This window comes from Mycetomoellerius zeteki, unplaced genomic scaffold (genome assembly GCF_001594055.1).
Source record: "Mycetomoellerius zeteki isolate Tzet28-1 unplaced genomic scaffold, Tzet1.0 scaffold73, whole genome shotgun sequence".
In the NCBI taxonomy this organism is placed as follows: Eukaryota; Metazoa; Arthropoda; class Insecta; order Hymenoptera; family Formicidae; genus Mycetomoellerius; species Mycetomoellerius zeteki.
This window is the reverse complement of record NW_017257753.1, coordinates 2,259,548-2,275,905: the sequence shown is the minus strand read 5'-3', so window position 1 is coordinate 2,275,905 and position 16,358 is coordinate 2,259,548. Positions and strand designations below refer to the sequence as shown.

The 16,358-nt window shown below is 30.1% G+C and overlaps 2 protein-coding genes across 5 annotated transcripts in view; one reads left to right on the top strand and one right to left on the bottom strand.

The window, feature by feature from the left end:
- LOC108729440 (uncharacterized) overlaps window positions 1-3,618 on the top strand; it is an 8,562-nt gene extending 4,944 nt beyond the window's left edge. For all 3 annotated transcript variants that reach the window (XM_018458563.1, XM_018458564.1, XM_018458565.1), the window contains 3 exons: window positions 372-701; window positions 1,223-1,457; window positions 1,568-3,618. In XM_018458563.1, coding sequence (XP_018314065.1) covers window positions 372-701; window positions 1,223-1,457; window positions 1,568-2,381 — 1,379 coding nt within the window. In that variant the 3' untranslated portion in view covers window positions 2,382-3,618. The remainder of the gene's footprint in view (window positions 1-371; window positions 702-1,222; window positions 1,458-1,567) is intronic.
- Window positions 3,619-4,810: 1,192 nt separating this feature from the next.
- Window positions 4,811-12,339, bottom strand: LOC108729395 (RRP15-like protein). 2 transcript variants are annotated; one of them, XM_018458491.1, is made up of 4 exons: window positions 12,189-12,339; window positions 5,802-6,252; window positions 5,517-5,736; window positions 4,811-5,252 (listed from the first exon to the last, which is right to left on the bottom strand). In XM_018458491.1, the coding sequence occupies exons 1-4, from the start codon at window positions 12,283-12,285 to the stop codon at window positions 5,124-5,126; spliced, it is 897 nt and encodes a 298-aa protein (XP_018313993.1). In that variant the 5' UTR covers window positions 12,286-12,339; the 3' UTR covers window positions 4,811-5,123. The 2 variants fall into 2 exon arrangements, with proteins under 2 accessions (XP_018313993.1, XP_018313992.1); XM_018458490.1 differs by lacking the exon at window positions 12,189-12,339 and adding an exon at window positions 6,998-7,083.
- Between the last annotated feature and the right edge of the window lie 4,019 nt (window positions 12,340-16,358).

The window sequence follows — 16,358 nt, the reverse complement described above, 5'->3', positions numbered from 1 at the left end:
TAAGAAAAAATTCTCTCCGTGTATAATAAAATAGAGAAAATTTATAGATTATTAAAAAAATTAAAATAAAATTATATAAATATAAAAATCTATATTAAAATATAATTTTATTGTGTTGATTCATTGAAACTTGTGTGTAATTAAAAGACAATTATTATAAAAGAGATAAAATTAAGAATTTTAATTTTTTCATTAAAAATATGTTATTTATTATAGAAAAAATGAGATATCCGATAAATTTTTCGTTAAGAAATTCAAAAAAGAAATTTGAAAATTAGATTTAATAGGTCATATAATTTTATATATGAATCTATCCTTTCATAAAAATATAATAATATATATTGCGAGTAAGGTCAACTATTTAATTATAGGTGAAATGAGCAGTAGCGGTGGATTCGGCGTCGGCGCCGGCGGACCGACCCTCGCGGCCGCTCAACAAGGTCAAGGAGTGGCCGCCCTTATGGTGATGCTTGCCGTTCTGTGCTTCATCTTTGCTTATTGCTGTTGGGGCGCGCCTTTCTGTCGATCCCTATGCAGACGACATTGCTGCTGTCGTCTGGAAGATCCTGATCCGGATCTACAATTCGGCGGCAGTGACCAAGCCATGGTAGCAACGCCGACAATCATCCTCCTGCCGCATGGTAGAATGCTTGTTGTTGACGGCACAATTTTCACTCAGTTCCAGACTGATCCTACTACAGGTAAAATTTAGGATTTCTGAAATTGAGGAAAGCGACTACTCGAATAGAGGAAATTAAAATAGTAAAATCAGTCATTTAGAAAATAATGTAGATGATTAAAAAGTAAAAAAATAAATTTGCCTGTAAATTAAAGATGACATTAAAGAATTTCTTGGACTGCGTTCCACTTGGCGTTCACAATGCTCTTTGAATCATTTCGTTCTTATTGTTTATCAAATGTTAAACAAAGACAAATGATGCTCCCCAGCAATGTGAGCCAAGTAGAACGCATCCTTGATAATACGCATATATCAAATACATCACGTATAAAATGAGCGAGAAAATGTTAAATTTCGTAGTTTTTAAGTGAAGAGTCTGCAATAAAAGAATTTTAAAATAATCTACATCGTTTCTTAAATATATATGATTTGATAAAATCATATAGAGAATTAATACATATAATATTTTGCTATAAAATTTTTATTACAAAATTTTGATGATTTTCTTTAGAATAAATAAAACGGGTATAAAATTTTTGACAGGTATAGACCTGGTGGAACTTGGCGATAGTATGTTGCGAGCTCAGAGAAATCCACGAAGCGTAAATCGTCATCAGTTACAGAGCAGTCAAGGCAGTATCCTCGAAATGGATGCTGAAACACCTAGCAAAGACAGCTTAGGTTCCGTCGGATGTTTCCCGCCGCCTACTTACGAGAGTATTTACGGCAAAGAGGAAACTGACATGCCTCCTTCATATTCTGACATTCTTTTACACAGGTACATTATTTTGAAATAAATCAGAAAATTATTTTTAATTTTATTAATTATTAATAACTATTTTATTATTTATCAACATTTAATTGTTTGAAATTTAACTCAATTCGCAGATTCGCCAATTTACCGCATGAAATTGATATGCATGGTTATTGTCGTGATGGCAAGGAAGAGATTGAGATGCAGAGTCTAGACAATTGTCCGCATATCATTGGTAATCCGTTGAACTCGATACCTGGATATCATCCTTATGCCACGGTGACAAGTCTGTCTAGTCTGCAGAGCTACCCGCGACGGAATGTTTCGCGCAATCCGTCCATTATCAGCAATCCATTAGACAACTTTTACGTGGACAACGAGCTTAGTCTCTATCGACTCAGTCGGGAGACGATGCCTCGGGTTTCCAGTAACGATGCGAACCTCGAGAACTTCCGCGCGTCTCACGACGAGATGTCTTTCCGCGTTCCGCTCGATGAGAACGAGAATCATCGGCACGCAAGCCGTAACAATTATCAAGTCGCCGGCAATGAGCTGATGAATACGAGGAATCGCGCCCGCAGCGCTTCCAGGTTGAGCCAGGATAGTCGCAGGAATTCATTGAATCGCGATGGAGACCAACATCAAGTTTTCGTCAGATTGCCTGATCCCGAAGAGATCGAGGCTGCGCGAGATAGACGTATCGATGAAGATCAGCGACCTCGAATGTACCGCGAGGATCAGAACGCGAGGAACCTGCATCTTGATCATCCCCAATTGCAAGATGAGATCAATCGCAACATTGTTGAGGATGATCCCAGATACTTTGCGAGGAACAGGCGACTGGAGAATGAAGACAGGAATCAGAACGAAGCTGAGGCAGTTCAGTATCCCGACGAGGAGGCCGGTAATTTCGGCGCGCTCGCCGATATTCGTGAGAGCAGAGTGTAATCTAGACTTTTAATTGTGCGTTCGCATTTTTTTCGGGTGATTGCTAAAAAGGGCATTAACCGGATATTGTCAGAAATGCTTCAAAAGCACTACGTAGAAAATTTCATTCGATTCTTCAACAACAAGAACGTAGTTCAAATTTGAAGAAACGTTTATGACCAAAAAATAATTGCCATCTTCATCATCTTTATGAGCTTGTTAAGAATGTCGTAGTGTTCCTGCAGTTTATAATTAACGTTAACATCTTGTTTTAATTTCGTGAATTAAGGGAATTATTTCGTGCCCTTTATACCATGTGAATTTGATATACAACATCTCGCACGATAGATAAAGAAAGTTGCGTGACAAGACAACTTAACAGAAATTGCGACAAATTTCTACGTTAAGTTATAGGGTATTGTTTCAATCATATTCACACACAAATAAGTTGATATCCAGAATTAAGAATTATGGAAATCGAGTCAAGAAGTTGTGGTTACAAGATAAATATTGCATTGTGCAGAAAATATAAGACGATGTTATAACTGTATATGTATATATATATGTGACAATATAATTGTACGTGACAGTCTAGTAAAATTCGTCACACATACACGTACATACACACACACATGCATATTTCTGACAGATGATCGTACAGTAAAGAACAACGATTTTTTCTTGAAAGTATAATATATGGCGACCAGAAAAGATTGGAAAGAGAAAAAGGAAAAGATAAAGATAATCATAGGTTCTTTTGAGATATATTGGATAACGTGAAATATTGAAAATATCAAAGTACAGTTTTTATAAAATAAAGATAAAAATTTCAATCATGCGATAAATTATGTTACGTAATCGAAGTCCTTCCTGACAAGAAAACATCGATCACAAGAAGTTAGCAAAAATCGAGCAGTTTTAAATGTGAACGTTTGTATGGGAAATATTGTGTTTAAATCTAACAAACGAATCATAGCAAAGTTAGTTCAGTCCGTCCAGGCTTTAATAAGCGCGCTTAAGTTTCACAAGCATCACCCGCAGCAATTTAATCATGATTAGCGATTTTCTTCCCCTTGATATTTTATAGATAAGCTAAACAGATATCATGACCATTAAATAGTTGTTATACCATTAAAAAAATAGTATGTTTCTTATATTATTTATAGAATACACTCTCCTCACTATTTTTAAATGGTACTATCCATTGTGGATACATCGAACGATTTTAATATTTGCGAAAAGTGATAAAACGGAAATCTCTGACAACTAAAAAAGAAAATGAAATAAGGTGTAACGAAAATTTATATTAAGAAAAACAGTTAAGTGAAATTGTATCACATATTAGTATGGAGTTTCAGGAACCAAAGATCTGTATTGAAATTGGATTATCAGAGATACAGCAAAGTATCAAAACGTCAAATCGAAGCATATTTCAGAAAGTGAATGGTTGGCTTTAGATACACTTCTTACGTACATATATACGTGTAAGATAATTATAAAAGGAATATAAAAGTTATACACACGTTATCACTGTTACCGTGTATCATAGGGACAAATCACTGACCGAGAGATACTGAGAATAAAATTCTGTGCGTGAAGCACATATAAATACTGTGTGCCTTCCTAGTTTTTAGATTGCTAAATGAACAATATATAGACAACAGAATTTTTCGTTTTACAATAGCTGATCATTTCGACCAAGCTCTTTTTCTTCCTTTATTTTGAATCTAATCATAATAAAACGATAAGAAGCAACTTATTTTGTAAGATATAATGTTCTATCGAAAAGGAATATCCCCTTAAATATAAACGATCAATATATCAATAAATTAATAAATATCAATATAAATTTTGTTTCTGATAACGAGAAATATAGTTTACATTGTACATACATATTGTTATATTTAATTATAATGTGAATGAATACTGACGCGTAGAAAACAGAAGGCAAGGCCAGTTATACTCTATGAATGCACAAATCTATACTTAATTTATACTTAATTTTTTGCGGGGTTTCTGTTCAGTCACCACTACTATCTCAAGTCGTGACGTCAAAAACGAGAAAATACAATAAAAATTCTTGCAAATTAAATTATACTTAAATAGAAATAGTTTAAAACATTTACAATCAACAGAGTAGATTTATATTAAGATACTGAAAACTCTTTTTATTTCAGGGAGAAGTTAAACTATATTTATACCTCTATATTATTAACTATATCTTATTAATTTGATAGTTTGTCAGAACTATGAATATAATTTATTTCGTTTTTAGTTATATATATTCATAATTCATTTTTAGATATATAGTTATTTATTAATTAACGAAAACGAAAGAAATTTCCGGTATACTTTACAAGTCTGTCTATTATGTTTCAATGAAATATATTTTCATTTTAATGTATTTTACAAGAATTTTTTTATTTTTATTTTTCATTTTTGACGTCATAATTTAAGATAATGATGAGCAAACAAGAATCTCAATTCGTATTATTTAGATATGACAGTCAACTTGTAGTCGACGTTTCCGATTCCGATCCTGTCATGTATGATTTGGTTTTACAAGAGATTTATTGGAAAGTTGAAGGCTACGAGTAAAGGAATAATCCATTTCGAAAATCCATAGTTCATTTACAATTCACAATATTTACATGTTTATTCCAAGAAATATCAATGCAGTTAACTATGTACACAAGTGATATCGACATTTTTATGACTAATTGTAGTTATTTAAAAGTATAAAAAAGGAGAAAGATCTTATTTTTAATCTACATCGCTATTTATATCCTCAGGAGCTGAAGAATCTTCTTCTTCTATGTTCTTCTTGTCCCAGTCTTTCAACTTAGCTCCCATAACAAAGTCATCTCGAAGAACACTCCACATTTTGTGATCCTTAAAACAAACATGTTTCTATTGTTATACATAATTGTACATTGCAATGTAAAACAGAATGTACCAATATCAATAAACACAATTATATATGGCCTTCATATAAACGCATTCAAAAATTTAATGTTTATTAAAAAGAGGTAAGATAGTATATTAGTTATTTTTTTAATACTAATATAAAAATATTGAACATGTTACTATCAACCTAATTTATAATATTCATAATATTTATTTATACTTTCTTATACGTAAAGAAAATTTTCTCACTTTGTCTTTATCATCTGTCTGCTTAACAGGCTTTTCAGATTTAACAGCATTATCAATTGGTATGCTTTTACTGCCACCCATAAGAATATCAAGGAAGGTGTTTTTGTCAATATTCTTGAATACTTGTTCGCGTTTTCTTTCTAATGGACCCGCTTGCGATAATTTCGTTTTAATTTCCACTTGTTGCTGTCTTACTGCATTAAACAGTTGCACCACTCCTCTGCAAAATACAGCATGAATTTATCAACGAATAAATGATAGAAAATTTACAAACCTAATACTAACTTTGTAGCTATTTTTTGCAACATTCTTTCATGCTCCCGATCTGTAATGGATGGTTTTATTCTGATTTTTATTCTTGATTTAGTCGCAGTTTTCAATGTAACACTTGTCTTATCAATATCTTCTTCTGATTCTGATTTGATCTCCTCTTTTATGCCATCAATCTCAAAAGAAATATCTTCTTCTTTCTTTTTTATTTTCATATCGCACAACTTCTTTGCCTTAGCCAATACAAGTGTTTTTTTTCTCTTCGGTTTGTTTGTTTTTAGAATCTTTTGCATAACATCAGCCCAACCTGCATTTGTAGTAGGTCCGGCATCATACGATGCCTCATCTGTGTCAGCCTCCATTTCTTCACTGTCATCTTCTTTCTCATTTTCTTCGTAGTCGCTGTCATCTTCATTATCACTCTGTGCCAATGCCGTATCAGCATTGTTTACTTTATCCGTCTGCACTACAAGATACAAATTCAACTCGGGACTTTATCAAAGTGATTCTTAGAATATTACAATCGATAATAACAATGATAGAGGATGGCATGTGGCTCCATGAGAGAGCATTTGACTTATATAATTGACGAGTCCCAGGTTCAAGTCCTGATTCCCATCCCATGATTAAAAAATGGAGATTGTAAACGAAAGAGTATATAGATTCCGTATCATGTTTTAAAAACTCATATTTCAATAAAATAAAAATATAATTTAATATATACATATATAACCTATAATACCAAAATATATTCTTTTTCATATCAATTAGACATCAAAATCTGTGATATCAACATTTTTCTTCATTTTCTCAATTATGTATCGAAATCTGTAATATATCAAGATTCTTCTCAATCATTCTTAATATACATCCAAATCATTTCAGAAATGATCTTTGATGGACCCATCAACTTGAAGGTATGTCAAAAAGGATGAAATAAAGTGTTTTATACAAATCAAATTATTTTCGTCGCACTATACATCGCTTTATACATTCAAATTGTTATTTTTTTTATCGAAATACTTATCAAAAATGGATTAATTGTTTGTGTCATATTCCTTTAGTCTTCAATCAACCCTAACCGAGGCATGTATGAAATAGAACAGAAGTCAAAATTAAATCCAGGACCCACTGACTATGAATTGACCGTTTTTACACAGATCCACGTAGCATCCTTTTACTTATTTAAATAATCTTGTATAATCTCTTACTTGATACAAGGTACAGGTAAAAATGTGATATACACCGAATTATTTTATTCCAAGTACTCCAACTCCAATGGCTTCAAACATAACCACGTGGTCGTCAACATGAGGTCTGTTCGCGTTGCTTGCACTTTTGACACTCGGTATCTTTGCTTTCTCTCTTTTCAAGGCCAAATATATATCTATCTCATTTTAAGTGCAAAAATATTTGGGGATTTCATGCAACGCGAACAGACCTATGGTGAAAAAAGTATCAAGATTCTCTAGGGAATTTTAAATTGTTCTAGCAGAGAGAAACCTGAGAGAGGATATGAAGCCTTTTTTCTGTAACCGCAAAATGCCGCCGCGCACTACTGCCCTCTGAAGAAGTGGATATAAACTGCACAAAAATATCCAGTTTTTTTACGGTGTTTCTGATGGAAATAAATCGATAAAATAATTAAAATCTATGAAATTATTAGAGATTCAGGTTTCTCTCTGCCTGTATTCATAAGGTTTATCGCGTCGCAAGCTCCAACATGTTCCAACATGCTCCTACCATAGTTCCTACTTTGACGCTACAAATGCTTCGAAGCATTCTTTGATTAGTCAATTCGTAAAATTCTTTGTTCTGATTGGTCGTTCAAACGTTTCGAAGCGTTTGTAGCGTCAAGTGGACCGCAGCCTAAAGGTACCTTTTCATGCTGACGCTCGAAGCTCATTTTCAGCGTCAAAATAGATCATTTGATCAAAATTGACGCTTGATATTTGTCAATGTCTATCAAGTGACTTATTTTGACGCCGAAAATAAGCGTCGAGCGTCAGCATGAAAAAGTACCTTTATATATATGGCGTCAACTGACGCCTATGAAAAAGCACCTTCAATGTTATTTATGGGTTCTTAAATGAAAATTTCAATTTCACAAATCTTACTGGAAATAAAAGTTGCTGAATTTTAACCAACTGGAAATTGAATATTTAAACATTCATTTAGCGAATTTTGTCTTATAATACGTGCCTGCTCAAAAACGGAATTACGAAGTTATATGTTTTTTTATGCAGATTTTCAGCTCGTTTTTGCCAAACATAATTATTAGTATGTAAGTATATTCCAAAGTCTCTATAATTACTTATATAATTATAGAGACTTTGAATACACTTCAAACTTTTCCAATCATATATCGTTAATTTAAAGCTTAAGTTAGCAAAAACAAGCTAGAGGCCCTCCACCACCCCCTTTTTGGTCCTCTTTTCTTTGTAAGTATACTCATCCATAAAAAAAAACGAGCTACTAATAAATTTAGTAGTCCGTTTTTGCAGATAAGTATATTTTAAATTTATTTTTTATTTTTATGTGTAATTATTTTATTGTATTTTGCTAATCATATTGCATTATGACACGATAAAATAATTAGCAATCATATTGCATAACTTTTTTAATCTTTTATTGTAATTCTTTATACATTCAATAATATAATAATAATTGTTTACAATACAATGTACAATTGTAAATGCTGTTCGAAATATAATAAAAATTAGGTATATTATAGGAACATAATTAACAAAATTTAGTAATGCGGGATTATACGAAAACGTCGAAAATACATACGATAACACAAATTTTTCTAAACCAATGAAATATTAATAAAAGCGGAATGAAATACTAATAACAATTAGATTGTATTTACTATTAATTGTTAACTTGCGATTATAAAACTTACTAAATATCGCGATAAAAAGTCATTAATATATTTACGACTTAGCACTTTCATCGCGTTCAAGACAACTATCCTAATAATTTGATTATATCAGATCATATCAAAGTCTCTCCGCCTTGTAGTACGCTGGTTATTCGATACAAAGAAGAACAATCTTTATAGTGGAGAATGAACTTAATGTATTCTGATTCTACGTCAAATTCACAAAATCCATTCGCAAAGAGAAGTTGATCCGTCAAATACCAGAGGTCTTGTTAAAGGAGGGTACGAATCCCGAATCTTTCAGACCACTTACGATAGTATAATAATTTTGGTAGCATGTCAATTACAACATTTTTATCACATCTTTAATATAATATTAAAATTCGCGAGAAAATATGTTCTGCCACACATCACTAAAAATCATTTCTTATTAAATATAAAGGGATAGAATGATTTCCTTATGGAATAGTGGACGGTTACAAAGGAATATATTTAATAATAATAAAATACATGCGTGTTATTGTAATTTTTTATATATATGGATACAAAAGTTTCTCGGGTACCAACTGTTCGAGATAAAACGAACCTGATAATAATGGGATTTTAAAGAACTATACTTTTATACTAAAAAATTTATTATATAAAATTTTAAAATTCCTTATTTTTTGTATTTTCCAAAAATTTAATTATTAATATCCCGTTAATATGAGGGTACCCATTCGACTTATCTCGAATTTTTTGTACCCACATAATTTTAACTAAATTCGCATATTCACACGACAACGTTATTGAAAAAATATAAAGCATTTTGGTAAAAATTATCTAAGCTACAAAAATTAAAATTTGTTAAATATAATCTTATAATATCTGCATGTATTTTATCATAAAAAAATATAAGTATATATACATATATGATAAATTAGTAATTAATAATATTCTAGAGTGGCGGGATGTCCAATACCTAAAAACGATTTTTAAAATAACAAGAATTAACATTAGAAAATTAAATATACACATTCGTAACCACATTTTTATTAAAGCAATCATCAAAAAATAAGCAAATTATTTGTATAAAACTTAAATTTATTTACTTAATAATTTGGATTTAAACAAATAATCATTTCTCATTTGTTTAATCCATATTAATTATACTAAATTCCTATTGTCATTAAGATAGTACTAACATTATTACTAGTGGGAGAACATTTAGTAAAATTAAAAAAATGACGAAAATTGTATCCTAAAATATACCACTGAATTAATTTCCCAACTTTAAAATATATAGCAATTGTCATTGATAAAATTATTACTTCCAGGAACTGACGAAAAAACCAGGATTAATTCCGATCTTGCACAAGAATCTCCAACGACTCCAACGGAACACCAAACTAGATTTTGCGAATGGACTTTACGGAAAGCGACGAGGAATAATTCTCCATGATAAAAATAATTACGGACTTTCTATCGGTATAAACCACGCACTCACTGGCATCCATCTGACGCGAGGGATAGCGGTGAGATCTTTGCATGTAATAAATTAAACATTACGATATACTTATAGTTCTGTAATGTTAAAAATGTAAATGTCAAAAAGCAAGCAAGAAGTTAATATTTAACTATTGCCTCAGTCAAAGTTCCAATCTTTATGACTTATTTAATAAATATGTATACTAAATACGAAGAAAAATTGACGATTATTCTAAATATAAAATTTTTAATTAGAAGTCACTCAAAATTATTAATGACTTTTTTATATTCAAAATAAGATCCAAATTTGAAAGTTTTAAAATTAAATATTTATCAAACTCAATAAACAACTTTTGTTATCATATGTTTCGTCGATTTCGTGTAATTTACATCAATAAAGCAACAATAAATTTGATTTACTACGACAAGATAAATGCTATTTGTATTGATGTATTGAATAGATATACTCAATACGGATATATAAACATTCCAATAAATGTATAATTTATTAGTAATTATTCCGTAAATTACAAAAGTAAACGTGATAGCATTTACCTGGACATAGTTTACATAAATTTTATATACGTACCTAATACTATTATACATACATTTATTTACAACAAAATTAATTACAGTATTAACGCGTTACATACTTTGTATATGTATAGAATTTTATAAGAAATTAAAATTAAGGGGAGCTGAAAAAATGAAATTTAAAGTTATATAAAATTTAGTTTATTTTTATATTTAATAATTGGAATAGGATGCTGATAATTAAATAAAATTTAAAATTAATTTAAAATTTTATTTAATTTTTAATCCCTTTTTTCCAATTATCAAATATGTACAAATGATGTCTACATGTATCTCTATCTTATACATATTATATAGTTTATTGATTTATAGATTTATTATGTGATATTTTTTAATTTAATTATATTTATTTTTTATTTTTAAAATAAAATTTAATTACCCGATCGCGAAATTTATTTAAGTGTCATTTTATTTATAATAATTTAATTTTTTAATTTACAATGATTGTGTTTATCCCTACTTATCCATACTTATTGTCCCTACCTATACAGTCTCTACCTATCCATACTTGTCCTACCTACCCGTATTTTCATTTATTTGTGGCTATTCACACCTTTCTCCACCCATATATTCCTACCTACATTACTTCATATATTAATGTAATAACACGCGAATATAATACGTTAATATGCGCTGTGTTCAGCAGAGAAAATAGCTTTGAAAATGTTGTAAAATTCTTCAATACGATTGATTCTTGCTTTTGGTTCTTTATGGATTAAATGTATAAATCAACCATATTGTAGAATTTTATAATAGAATTTATTAATAGTTGCAAAGCTGCTTTCTCTGCTGAACGCAGCAGCTAATGCCTAATTATATCTTATCGCACACTGATAAATTTAGTGGAACTTAATCGCGATCATATTAATGAGCAATAAATAATAATAATTAAAACAGACTTTTAATCTTTAAACAATAATAAGATTGAAAGACCGCTAATGTTAAACATAATACTTTAAATTAAGAAGCGCCATAACGGTCAGAACGTTAAGATGTTGAACTATTGTAAATTCATTTAAATGAATTAATTTCAGAAATAATAATTGCGTGCCGATATGGTTGTCGGACTTTCAACGCAATCAAATCTGAAAATATAATCCCCCCAAATTTCCCAACTTAATCTTTAAATTACAAAAAAATAAACAAATGATAAGGTTAATAAGAGTCAGCGCGGATAATCAAGCGTAAATTTTGTAGATTTTTTAATCTACAATACTTACGCTTGAATCTACGCTGACATTCATTAGCCTTGTTGTTTGTTGTTTATTTTTGTATTTTAAATAAATAATAATTCAAAAAAGTATAAGAACTCGCAAATTTGCGAGCATGTTACCCTCCCAAATATTCAATTTACTATATCTTTACACATATTATACCTTTGAAAAACTTAGATTAGTGTTACACACCAATCTACTTCGTAGAGATATTCTTCTTCCTTTTGGCCAGATTGAACTCACCTTTCGTTGCTCCTGGCCAATATTCTGGCTTCATATGCCAGAAATCGACAACAAGGAGAAATACTCCTTTTTGCTGCCGACTGCTGCCGACTAACATTGCCGGCAATAAGCGTAAGATTTTACGCTTTTGTACGATACGCGAAACACGAACGCGTCGCGAAAGGGCCATCACATTAATGAAATTAACTAAATATTAATATGAACAATTATCAATAATAATAATAATAATAATTACACTAATAAATTACACGAATAAATATCGCGTTTATTCTCTATTCGCGTTTATTCTAAATTAAAAATATCAATATTCGACTAAAAATAAATCTAAATTAAAAAAATTTTTAAGTCAACGTTTTAATTTCAAAAACCTCGAATATTACGAAACTAGATTAAATTTTTTAATATAAACATTACTATATAAAGAACAAAACTTTAATTTAAAAATAAATTAAAAATTACTAAATCGATTACCATCCGATAAAATTCAAGGCCCATATACGTATTTTTAACGATTCGAACGATTTCGTTGCTGAATCTCATCTCAGAGCATGCGGAAATGAGAAATTCAGATGAATGATGTAAGATCCGAAAGGAATATTTTTCACACACACAGAAAAATACGCAAGTTGTAATAAATACTCTATGCAATTAGTAATTACTTATTTCAAGTATTTCAAAAGTTATATATCCGCAAATCTATCATAAGTTCATCAGAAGCATTAAATTTATTCAAACTATATTCTGAATCCTAGTAAGTTTAATATTTTAATCAAGTGTATTAAATTAAGACAAATTCAAACTGCTTATTATGAAATGTTCGTTTCTTCGATTAATTTTATAATATTCTTCAAAAGAAAATAAATTCTTATTTTGAGTACATAATAATGTTTTTTTTCTAAAATTTTGTAATAAGTATATTTTAAGATTATTATCAAGATATTCTTTATTAAAAATAACCGTTACTTAAGAAAAAGAAAATAATCCTAGTAAGTTTAATATTTTAATCAAGTGTATTAAATTAAGACAAATTCAAACTGCTTATTATGAAATGTTCGTTTCTTCGATTAATTTTATAATATTCTTCAAAAGAAAATAAATTCTTATTTTGAGTACATAATAATGTTTTTTTTCTAAAATTTTGTAATAAGTATATTTTAAGATTATTATCAAGATATTCTTTATTAAAAATAACCGTTACTTAAGAAAAAGAAAATAAATTGAGTAATCGCTTTTCTTAGTAATAGATCGGTATTTTTCTGTGTGCATCAATAAACGTATCTCTTTGTGTGTGTTTTATAAATTATTAAAATAATTTTTTGTATAAAATTTATTATTTTAAAATTAAGTATTTTAAATGATTCAAAACTCTGAATGCGATTTTAAAATAATTACGCGAGATATATATATATATAATTCTTCTATTTCTTGACAAAATGTATATTGGATCTTACATCATGTTATTACTTTAACTGGTATAAAATCCAGTTACTATACATGGATAAGTTATAAAAGATTAGGTTAAAGTCAGTATATTGAGATAAATAATAATAATTAATAATTGTAAAATGTCTTTTATAAAAAAACGAGATCAATAAATTATATGCTCTACATTAAAATTTTTGGTATTATTTCATTAGTAACATATATACACACCACCAAATAAGAATGAAACAATAGAAGGAATTTCTTAAAAAACAGTACATATTGTATATATATGTATATGTGTATGTAGGTATTGCTTTTTTGCACCAACTTGTACAAAACTTAATCCTGAATGCATATTTGGGAAGGATAGATAGGAAAAATAATGAGAAACAATATTTATTATACCTAACAAACGCTTTTCTGTATTGTGATATCTGTAGACAACAATTTTATATATTTATTCTAATTATAATTTTATATAATCTTTATATTTTTTAATTTCCCGTATTTCATATATTTAAGAAAATGTAAAAATTTTATTCTCTTTTAGTTTCACTTCCAACAAGATGTATTATTTTAATATATAACATTAAAAAACGACCATTGAAACTACCAATTTTGTATTATATTTCTGAGATTGAATTACTTACAAGTAAACCTATCTAAATATTACACTCCGATTTTAATAAGCTTTGAATATGTTGTAGTCTAAGTCAAAGTAAGAGACGCGTATTTTTTTACTTATACGTGCTCTTACGGCCGTTAAGGGGGTGAAACACGTACCCTCTTGAAAAAAATCAATTTTTATATTTCCGAGCTAATATCGTAAAAATAAAAGATATAAAAAAAGGTTTCAAATAAAAGTTTTATGTTTTTTAATGTACCTACTTTATAAGAGTTCACTCTTTTTTTATATCTTTTATCGTTTCAAGATATTAGCTCGGAAATATAAAAATCGATTTTTTTTCAAGAGGTTGTTTCACCCACTTAACGGCCATACGAGCACGTATAAAAAAATACATATCTCTTACTTTAACCTAGACTACAACATGTTCAAAGCTTATTAAAATCGGAGTGTAACACTTCGGTAGATTCACTTGTTAGTATTAAACCGAGTTTGAGTTTTTTCGAATTAAAGCGTTCAATATCAAAGCGAATTTACAATTAATAAACAAAATTTGAGCAAAATTTAATAGTTTTCCTGAGTTAAATAGTTTTACCCTATTGTTATAGTTAAATTAACGAGATATTGAGTAAGATCAGTGGCGATATATAGCAATAATTAGAAATAACTCAAACTATGTGTATCGTGACATTATAACAGTACATGCACAATATAAATTCCATAATAAAGAGGCATCCAGGATTAAGTTTATCCTAATCTGTTACAACTTATCCATTTTAAGGCAACGGATGTATGGAATGCTGTACATATAGTTACCCATATATTTTTATTAAATTGATGCATATATGCACATCTAGATATAATATATTAATGAAATTACCACACATCCGTTACCTCAATAAAAAATTAATTCATCACTCACCAACCCGATGCGCAACAGCGGAGTTACATCTGCAACGTCGCTACGATGATTCTGTAACAAAAAGAATATACAATTCAAGTTAAAACAGAGCAGAAAGAATCAATCAATATTTAAAAAAATATTTATTAAATGCAGTTTTCTTGAAAATGATCATATAATTTTCAAAATATATAATTCTTACAAGCCTCGAATTTTTTAATTCACCATTCCATTATATTTATAAAAATAATTGTACATTTTCTTAAAAATACATATTTACAAAATTTCAAAATAATTTAAAAATAATCCTTTTTTTATAATTATCATTTTTAAATAATTGTAATCATTGTCAAATAAAATGATTTAAAAACAAGCCAAAAAGGTTAATTTTACACAAGTAAAAAAAAATATTTACCGCAAAGTTGTTCCACTGGTGCCCGATGTCTCCTCCCAGACCTCCTCCTCCTCTCAGAATCGGGTTGACATCCTCTCGCACAGGACACTCGCGTAAAACACTCGCGAATAATACACTATAATCGCGCGCGGACTAATCATTTATGAAAGTCTTTCGCGCGACACTGCGGTATTTCACGTATACAAAACCCATGATCTATGATTTCCATTTCGATCGGTGGAATCAACACCACATGTCGACGAGTACACGCGAAACACACGGTGAACACCGAACAAGAGTTAAGCCCCATACGAAAGAAGACGAAATCGATCGTATCGAGTCCATCACCTCTGATTTACGCGAAATCACGTTTAAAATTGGCTCAGGCATACGCCCTAACACTAGTTCTAGTGTGACACAAGTGGTGCTGTACCACGAGCGATTCAAAAAGGCTGGTAGACGTGACAAGCGCCTCTTCTAATAAGAGAAAAGTTGGTACCCATTGCCGAGTCTAACAATCTAGACGATCCAGGAAATGGGATCCAACCCCTCGTCACGAGCTAGGTCCTAAGATCCCACTAAGAGCTAGGCTCTGACCAAGTCAGATTAAACGTGATTCAGCATGTAGATAAACCCGGAGAAATGAGCGCCCTGACCAGAGTTATACAACTCCTTTTTGAGCGACCACCAGCGAAATTCTGTAACTCGTTGTGCAATCGTTATAACAATTGTATGTGTAACGAGTAACAGAATACACGCAGAGACGAATCCGAGTCAATCGATCGCTTCTTACCGCTAAGGGCCGAACCGTTTGCCGACAGACAG